The 10588-nt window shown below is 37.0% G+C and overlaps 1 protein-coding gene across 1 annotated transcript; it reads left to right on the plus strand.

Moving 5' to 3' along the window:
- Positions 1–521: 521 nt before the first annotated feature.
- On the plus strand, positions 522–2884 carry LOC149621113 (uncharacterized). Its single transcript, XM_089854703.1, has 2 exons — positions 522–2709; positions 2853–2884. The coding sequence occupies exons 1-2, from the start codon at positions 522–524 to the stop codon at positions 2882–2884; spliced, it is 2220 nt and encodes a 739-aa protein (XP_089710829.1).
- The last annotated feature ends 7704 nt before the right edge of the window (positions 2885–10588 follow it).

Below are 10588 nucleotides of genomic sequence, written 5' to 3' on the forward strand. Positions count from 1 at the left end.
CAAGGATTTTGGTACAAATAAATGTTGTTAAGTGTTAGCAAATCTGTCTGATTAATTCAACATACAAACACAACAAATTGGCGACGGAGATGGGATTGATGTAATCAGATTAATCTACATAACTGATGCATTAATAAAAGATCCCTGAGAAATCCTGAACGAGATACAGAAGCAGAAGACGTCCATGAGGAACTGGAAACAAGGCTTAGCAACGCGTGTACACACGAGGGCAAGTTTTGGCTCCAATTTTCATGCAAATTACAACCACGGATTCAAGATACGGAAAGAAATCTAAGGATACAACTTACACAGTCATCTACAGATGTCCACGAGGGACTGGGAAAGGCTTAGCATTTCGTGTACACATTAAGGCAAGTTTTAATCCCGTAACCTCATTTTACACTACAACAAGGATTCAAAATACGAAGAAATCCTAAATACACTACATAGACGTCCAGGAGGAATTGGAAAAAGGCTTAGCAAAAACGTATACATACCAAAGCAAGCGAAGATAATACAGAATGGCAGAACGGGAGGAAGAACCACCAAGAGTACAGGGAGGAAGACTGCCATATTACGAGAGCCAAAAAGAATCTTGGGCTCAATACTCCATACGATTAAAATCGCATTTTCTAGTTAACAGAGTACCTGATAACATGAAGGCCCCAGTACTGTTCACAGTCCTGGGCCCCAGCGAACTTTCACTACTTACAAATCTAGTCTTACCGGAAGATGTAACTACAGTATCTTTCGACATACTTATGGACAAGATGAGTAAACATTTCAACCCTACACCATGCAAATATGTTGAGCGTTTCCATTTCACGAAAAGAGTCCGAAAAGCGGGGGAGTCTCTAGCAACGTACATGTCAGAACTCAAGCGATTAACGAGATACTGCATAATGGGTACCAATTTGGAAGAGCGCTTACTAGAGCAGCTCGTTCTAGGAATAAATGATACAGCTATGCAAAGTAAAATCTTCGAGGAATGCGAGAGAGACGCTAATATTACGTTAGAAACAGTTCTCAAGGCCATTCAAGGAATGGAAACTGCTTCTAAGAATACACAAGAAGTGAAGATCCAACAGGGATGGAATTCTAATGGAAATACAAGCTCCACCATCAACGCTGTTGGCCCCAATCAGCAGCATGGATATTACAAAAATAATCAACGGAAAATTCCCTCAAATAATACGGATCAAAAAGGACGTCATCAGCCTACTCGATCTACGGCAAGTAACACGTACATATGCATGCGATGTAATAAACCAGGACATATGGTTGACGAATGCCCGTACTCTCAAGAGACTTGCAATAGATGCCAAAGGAAGGGGCATTTAGCAGCGGCATGTTTGAAACCTTCAGTCAATCCTACGTCAAACCCACCTAAAACTAGCAAGTCACGTAATCATAGGAAACCCAGAGGTAGTAATCATATACAGAACACTACCAATCAAGAAAGTACACACTCCAATGATACAGTCGAGTATGGATTTCCAGTTTACAACGTCATGACCTCAGACCCAACGTTCTCGGAGGACGATAACTACGTACCGCCTGCCGAAATATTGAACTTAGAGATCAATGATACGACTGTTCCGTTCGACCTGGATAACGGTTCAGGACATGCTATGATTACAAAGATGTGGTATGATAAACTTACGAATAAGCCAGAAATTCATCCTTTCAATCAGGCGCCACTACAGGCATACACTGGTCACGTTCTACAAGTCGTGGGTCAAGCCAAAGTCTCAGTAAGCACAAATGGAAACACCGCGATTCTTCCAGTCTTAATCGTACAAGGAAAAGGACCGAATCTCTGCGGTAGAAAATGGCTCTATTCATCTCTAAACATTTTACCTTCCATATACAACGGAACTAGAGTGTACAAAACCCTGCAGCCAAATAGTGAACAAGCTAACAGCAAGCTACAACTCATATTGCAAAGCAACACTGAACTTTTCTCACCAGGATTGGGAAAACTAAAGGGAGTAAAGGTACAACTTCACCTAAAAGAGGGCGCTGTTCCGAAATATTGCAAGGCACGAACAGTTCCTTACGCCCTCAAGGAAGACGTGGAGGAGGAACTCCAACGAATGGTCAACGTAGGTATATTGGAACCCGTTGCCTTTTCTGATTTCGCTTCACCGATAGTTCCTGTACAAAAGATACGTAAACCAGAGGTACAAGAAGACGGAAAGCAGCCGATTAAGAGAAACGCAATACGAATCTGCGGAGATTTTAAAACTACGGTTAACCCAAATCTGGATACAGAGATCTACCCATTGCCCAGAGCAGAAGAAATATTTTCTAAGCTGGCAGGCTGCAGATTCTTTTCAAGGCTCGATCTCAGTGAAGCCTACAACCAATTGGAACTTTCCCCAAAATCTCAAGATTTCACAGTGATTAACACGTCCAAGGGACTTTTCCGATACAAACGTCTACCTCAAGGTATATCATCATCGTCAGCATTATTTCAGCGACACATGGAAGCAGTATTACAACATCACCGTAACGTTTCACCCTTCCAAGATGATATTCTCATCGGGGGTAGAACGGAAGACGAGCATCTACGAAGCCTAGACGCAGTATTAACCACACTACGGGAAAACGGTCTGAAACTCCGAAAAGAAAAATGCAAATTTCTGGAGAGACAGGTGGAATTCTTAGGACACCTTCTTGATGCTGAAGGCCTCCACCCGCAAGAAAGTAAAATCATTGCCATAATGGATGCTCCACAACCGGAAAACCTAGAACAGTTACGTTCTTTTCTAGGACTTCTAAATTATTATACAAGATTCCTACCGGACAATAGTACAAAATTAGCTCCTTTATATGAATTACTACATAAGGAAACTACGTGGACATGGTCTGCGACGCATAAACAAGCATTCCAAGACGCAAAGACCTCCATTCTCCAATCAAATTTACTCGTACACTACGACATATCACGCGAGGTACACCTTGCCACGGACGCTTCACCAGTAGGTGTACACTTACGGGTACTTACATAGTCACACTCATCACATTTGAAGGGTTTTTCACCACTGTGAATGCGCTGATGTTCGATCAAATGAGACTTCCACGTACTAGCCACACTGATCGCATTTGAAGCGTTTTTCTTTGATATCCTTTCGAATGTCATGTTCAATATCCCTTTTATTTGCTGGTGAATATTCGTATCGAGCTGAACATTTTTTCTTGGATTTTCCTACAGAAAGGAATTAAATTAAAACCTCAAATGATATCATACAACTCGCATCACAAACATTTCACTATCCAAAGGGAATTGATATAACAAGTTATGCTTAGGCTTAAAAAAACACAAAGGCAAACGAAACAAGTTCAGAAACAATAATAATCCATGTCCGAGTCGAAACAGCGGTTTCCAAAGACCTGACCCTACCAAATCTATTATATGCGTTGAGAACGTGGAGGATTCAAACTTGATCCCACGTTAGACACTTGTGTAATACAGAATGCAAACTTCCCCGTAATAAACGTATAATAAAATATACGTGACAATATGAACAGCCATATTCTGCCATTAAACCTCTGTAGGTGCATGATAACACCTACAAACTAGTGAAAAAACACAAGTACGAATTCAAAGGTAAAGTTAAAATTATCGACAATTTTGCTGTCTCTCCTGATGTTTCTGCTGAAACCAACTAGCACCAGAAGTGATGACAAAGATGAAGTTATTAAAGAAGCAAATTAAGATTCAATGCAATAACATATTAATCAATTATTAGGGTAACATTTTTATTCTTTAATAGCGAAGATGATATTCCATTTTTAATATTATTATTGTTAATTATAGTCAAATAAAGGGCTATATTCAAACACAAACATAGTATTACTACCAGTTTTCCGTTAAGACGTTAGGCTAGTAACATTTCACAATTTTATAATACGATATAGCCTGTCCGGTGATTAATTCGTAACGATAGGCTTTTACAATTTTCCCACGAACAAAAACTTTTTTCTTAGTGAGCATCTACTACATTTAACAAGAACAGCAATGTGTGAAACGAAAATGAAAAAGCGTTGCGCAATTGACACATTTTGAAATGGTTCTTTCCAAGGTTTAAATTGCTGAGTATGCTTAACTTCAATCCATTTTATTAGTCCATGTGATTATAAAGACGATGTCTGATCAAACTAATCTTCTGCGTGCTGCCATAATCACACTGATCACATATGAAGGGCTTTTCGCCGCTATGAATTCGTTGATGTATGATCAAATGAACCTTCTGCGTACCGTCACACCGATCACATTTGAAGGTTTTTTTTTACAATTGTGAATATGTTGATGTCTGGTCAAATTACTCTTCCGCGCACTTGCGTAGTCACACTGATCACATTTGAAGGGTTTTTCACTACTGTGAATGCCTTGATGTCTGATCAAATTAATCTTCCACGCACTTGCATAGTCACACTGATCACATTTAAAGGGTTTGCCAACACTGAATTCGTTGATGGATGATCAAATGAGACTTCCACGTACTAGCGTAGCCACACTGATCACATTTGAAGCGTTTTTCTTTGATATCGTTTCGAATGTCAAGTTCAAGCTCCTTTTCATTTTCAGGTGAACATTTGTATCGAGTTGAACATTTTTTCTTGGATTTTCCTACAGAAAGGAAATAGATTAAAATCTCATATGATATCAAACAACTCGCATCACAAACATTTCAATGTTCAAAGGCAATTGAATAACAGGTTATGCTTAGGCTTAAAAAGACACAAAGGCAAACAAAACAAGTTCAGAAACAATAATAATCCATGTCCGAGTCGAAACAGCGGTTTCCAAAGGTTTGACCTTACCAAATCTAACACATGCGTTGAGAACGTGGAAGATTCAAACTTGATCCCACGTTAGACACTTGTGTAAAACAGAATGCAAACTAACCCATAATATACGTATAACATAATATACGAGACAATATGAACAGCCATATTCTGCCATTAAACCTCTGTAGGTGCATGATAACACCTACTAAGAAGTGAAAAAAACACAAGTTGGGAAACCAAAATAACCCTCTCCGAGCCGAGACGAATTTACTTTCTAAACACAGGTCCACCAGCCAATGAGAAAAACCGGAAATACATAGTTCAAATTGGCGAAATATTGACAAGGTGTTTAGCAAAGGCTTAAGCGTTTAACAATTTCCATTGTATCCTCAATAATTCTAATGAGGACCTAAAATGTATCACTGAAGGGTGTATTTAACTTACGGCTCACTCTGAACCGTTAACACCTCCTATAAGAGGAGGCGAAACAAGGTCATTTCTAGTTTAAATCTAGGGTATCTTAGTTCACAGACCCAATCGTTTGTGGACAGATGAATAATTAACATCCATATTATCTAATGAATATAAAAAATGCGTTTACACTATTCTAGAGGGCCGGTAGGCCCTTCTAGATAAGAACCCACACCCTCCCGTAATGTTAAAGAAATAATTCACAGATTTTAGGCTTAGCGTCCCATAGAAAAAGCATGGGATTTTTGGTGGTCCACTCCATCGAATAACTCAGAAACTACTGCGAAGTTAAGGTTCGGAACACTTTTGAATTATCAAGCAACTATTGAATGTTTAACTTCTGAAGTTTGATTAAGAACAATTAAGTCTAAGTATTTTATTTTAATTAATTTATAAATCATGGTAAAACCGTTACATATATTACACTGTTGGCATATAATTTTGTATAGCCACCAGCGGGTTTGTGGAACATAGGGTAACGCATCTTCCTACGGAGTAGAAGATTGCAGGTTCGAGTCCAGGCAAGCTCTGAGTTTATTTTTACAGATCTTTTATGCATCACAAAAGAAATCTATATCTATATAAATCAAAGTCCTGACTGACTGACTGACTGACTGACTGACAGACTGACTGATAATCAACGCCCAGCCCAAACCGCTTGCCCTAGAAGGCTGAAACTTTGCAGGAACGTTACTCATAAGCAGTAGGCGCGTACTAAGAAAGATTTTTCCAATCCGCCGCCATCTTAAAAAATGGCGCCCAGAAATGTAAAAAATATTCTCTTTGCAATAAAGTACGCGCGTTTCAGGCGATTTCGCAAATATTTAATACACTGGTTTACTTTAACCTTAAGACGGGCTAAATAGTCTTTCGGGTTCGATTTGTCGCCATCTTTTAAAATGGCGCCCAGAAATGTAAGAAAATATTCTCCTTGCAATAAAGTCCGCGCGTTTCAACCGATTTCACAAATATTTAGTACAATGGTTTCCTTTAACCTATAGACGGGCTGAATGGTCTTTCGGATTCGATTTGTTGCCATCTGTTTAATTGGTGGCCTAAAATTTAAAAACCCTTCTATATGGAATAATGTCCGCATGAAAAGTAATGAAAACTGTCCCGACGGGCTGACGGGCAACGCCGAGTTCTTATTACACGCGAGCGACGCCGCGGGTTAAAAGCTAGTAATCCTATAAATACAATGTTTGAATAATTTTTTTTTGTTACGAAGTACGGGCATGTTGCGTAATGGATAGCGCGTTGGCATTCGAGACAAAACATTGAAGGTTCGAGTCTTGGAAAGCTCGTTGTCTATGTTTGATGAAGATTCTTAGTAAATAGAAGGGAAAGTTCTTAAATAACAAACTTTCAATGAAATGTGCGCGTGTTGGAGCATGGTTTAGAAATAACTTATTTTTTAAACCTATACAAAAAGGTCAACTGAACTTTACACTGAGATATGTGCCTTTGCTAGACTATTGCTGTAAAGTTTTGTTGTGAAAAAAGTGCACCCCTTGGTTGCGAAACCTTGGGTCTAACTCTGAAAATTATTTTCACGTCGTAATGTTAAGCTCCGTAGAGATTAACATTAAGAGTTTAGGATTGAGTATATATAGAAAATCCCTGACGCGGTTTTCTAAATTATGGGTCATTTAAAAATTTTATTGGACAAAGTTCCGTGTGCTGTTTTTATTTCCGGCCCAGGTCAGGATACGTGAAACTATCTCAGGGCCGTAAATCAGCACAGGACACTAGACATTGTGTTCCATAACTTTTATTTAAAACTAAAGGGGTCACGGATGACAAGCATATAATTATTTTTATAACAGATTAATACAAATTAAGGCTGAAGGAACAGATATTATATAAAAAAAGACTTGGTTAGCCCAAGCCTTAAAAACAAAACGATAAGAGTTTTTCCAGTTGACTGAAGCGTGGATATTATTTTTTCCATTGAATTTTAAAAACAATCCGTATTTTACTACTCTTTAGAATTTAATTCAATCACCTGATTTTACGGCTAATGGATTCGTTTCCAGTAAATTAATTGAAATAAAAAATTACTTATCTCAGATTTTTCAACAATAATTCCATTTTCCTGAAACATTTTATCATGCATTTATTATTTTGAGGGATATCGTGTAAATTTAATCAAATTGACACTTTCTTTTTAAATTTCCGAGAATTTTCCTTTCAAAAGGTTTTAAACACATCAAGTTTTCATAATGTTGTCAACTAAACAGCAACTCAACCAACACTTCTAAAATCTTGCCCACAAGTTCTGATATACACAGTTCAATAATTATGGCTGTGCTAAAAGAAGAAACGAACACCTTTATCAAATATAAGAAAGGTGATGACAGCCCCCTTTTGTATTCGAAAAGACCGCATATAATACATTATTAATGAAAGTATTATTTGAAAATTAAAGTACGTTCTATCTTGAAAATGAAAAATTTCATAATAAAATGTTTCAGGAATTGTTGTTGAAACATCTGAGATAAGTAATTTTTTTATTTCAATTAATTTACTGGAAACTAATCCATTAGCCGTAAAATCAGGTGATTGAATTAAATTCTAAAGAATAGTAAAATACGGATTGTTTTTAAAATTCAATGGAAAAAATAATATCCACGCTTCAGTCAACTGGAAAAACTCTTATCGTTTTGTTTTTAAGGCTTGGGCTAACCAAGTCTTTTTTTATATAATATATAAATGTAGTAAAGCTGAATTAATAATACATTATTAATGAAAGTATTATTTGAAAATTAAAGTACGTTCTATCTTGAAAATGAAAAATTTCATAATAAAATGTTTCAGGAATTGTTGTTGAAAAATCTGAGATAAGTAATTTTTTATTTCAATTAATTTACTGGAAACTAATCCATTAGCCGTAAAATCAGGTGATTGAATTAAATTCTAAAGAATAGTAAAATACGGATTGTTTTTAAAATTCAATGGAAAAAATAATATCCACGCTTCAGTCAACTGGAAAAACTCTTATCGTTTTGTTTTTAAGGCTTGGGCTAACCAAGTCTTTTTTTATATAAAATATAAATGTAGTAAAGCTGAATTAAAAAGTAAACACCAAATTTGAAATGTTAATATCAAAAGATGTTCTTGGAATATTATGATGAGACAGAGCTTTATAGCTACACAACTACTTGAAGAATCGTAATGCCGAAAAATATTTAAATATTTCCATTTAATATTCTGCAAAAAGGAAATGCTATCGTTTTGTAAGAGATCTTATCATCCTACTCGCTTTATATTAACTTTGATATGCGTGTAGTGTTTCGATTCGGATGCAATCTTCATTACTCGTTCTATATAAACTCTCACTTGTGTCATTACATAGAAATAAGTTTATCTTAAATAATTAATTAAATATAAATGATATTAATTATTTTAATCGCCAGTAATTAACTTTAAAAATAGTTAAATCGTTTAAAATAAAGTTGTTCCTATTATCTTTTGAAACTGCTAATATTGACGTTTAAAGTGAAGGGTACCCCTCTTGCCCGCTTTCTTCCTAATTTTGGGGTATATATAAGATTCGTTTCCATTATAATAATAGATAAAAACGCATTCGCGTGAACCGATGGTGGAAGCCCTGCCATTGGGAGGCTAGACGTTTCTCGTAACCCTAGCCGATCGCCGCGTATATCTTAAAATCAAACGATAACGATGGAGAAGAAGCCGAAATGGACAAAGACCTGCAGATGGTGGTGCATAGAAGCTGGTGTCAATGTGGGATTGACGAAGAACAGAAGATGGTGGTGCTTGGAAGCCAGCAAGTACAGGCTAGGGTCCATGTGGGATGGACATAGACTAGCAGATTGTGGTCCTTAGAAGCCAGTTAGTAAAGACTGGTGTTGGTAGATGAATGGCCAAATTTCCGTGAATCGTGAACGCGTTCCGGAAATCGGGTATTTGTTTGCTCCGATTTGTAAACTGCGAACGCGGTCACGTGGGGTCTGACAGACACATAGACAGTTAGACAGACAGACACACACACAGACAGACACGGCCGGTGTAATACCTCTCCGTGACGTCATCGTCACTCGGAGAGGTAACAATCATGAATTCAACGGTAAAGTTAAGCTTAGCGACAATTTTGCAGTCTCTCGTTTCTGCTGAAACCAACTAGCACCAGAAGTGATGACGAAGTTAAAGTAAAGAAGCAAATTATGATTAATGAATTATTATGGTAAAAATATCACTCTTTAATAGCGAAGATATAATTACTAATATACCATTTGTTATATTAAATATTGTTAATTATAGTTTAGAAAAAGGGTTACATTAAATATTGTCGTGAAGGTTTCATAAATAACTAACACAAACATCGTATTACTACCAGTTTCCCGTTAAGACGTTAGGATTGTTATATTCCACAATTTTATAAAACCATATAGCCTTTCCGGTGACTATTCCGTGACAATAGGACTTTAGTTTTTACAATCTTTCTATGAACGAAAACCTTTTCTTAGTGAGCATCTACTACAGTTGTCAAGAGCAGCAATGTGTGAAACGAAAATGAAAACACGTTGCGCAATTAACACATTTTGAAATGGTTCTTTCCAAGTTTTAAATTAGTGAGTATGCTTAAATACAATCCATTTTATTAGTCCATGTGATTATAACGTCGATGTCTGATCAAATTATGCTTCATTGTGCTGGCATAATCACACTGATCACATTTGAAGGGTTTTTCTCCGCTGTGACTGCGTTGATGTTTGATCAAATTATACTTCATTGTGCTGGCATAATCACACTGATCACATTTGAAGGGTTTTTCACCGCTATGAATGCGTTGATGTGTGATAAAAACATACTTCCGCTTACATGCATAATCACACTGATCACATTTGAAGGGTTTTTCACTACTGTGAATTCGTTGATGTCTGATCAAATCAGTCTTCCACGCACTTGCATAATCACACTGATCACATTTGAAGGGTTTTTCACCATTGTGAATTCGTTGATGTCTGATCAAATTAGCCTTCCACGAACATGCATAGTCACACTGATCACAATTGAAGGGTTTTTCACTACTGTGAATTCGTTGATGTCTGATCAAATCAGTCTTCCACGCACTTGCATAATCACACTGATCACATTTGAAGGGTTTTTCACCATTGTGAATTCGTTGATGTGTGATCAAATGATACTTCCGCGTACTAGCATAGTCACACTGATCACATTTGAAGCGTTTTTCTTTGGTATCCTTTCGAAGGTCAAGGTCAAGATCCCTTTCATATTCAGGTGCACATTTGTATCGAGTTGAACATTTTTTCTTGGATTTTCCTAGAGAAAGGAA

Source organism: Phalangium opilio, unplaced genomic scaffold (genome assembly GCF_054372755.1).
Source record: "Phalangium opilio isolate 3A_F unplaced genomic scaffold, DU_Popi_V2 ptg000209l_1, whole genome shotgun sequence".
Lineage (NCBI taxonomy): Eukaryota > Metazoa > Arthropoda > Arachnida > Opiliones > Phalangiidae > Phalangium > Phalangium opilio.

Excerpts from the sequence above, each read along its gene's own strand:
- LOC149621113 (XM_089854703.1), top strand. The coding sequence starts at position 522 with ATGGCAGAACGGGAGGAAGAACCACCAAGAGTACAGGGAGGAAGACTG. Across the intron at positions 2,710-2,852 it reads AGGCCTCCACCCGCAAGAAA|GAAACTACGTGGACATGGTC; the intron begins GTAAAATCATTG and ends TTACTACATAAG.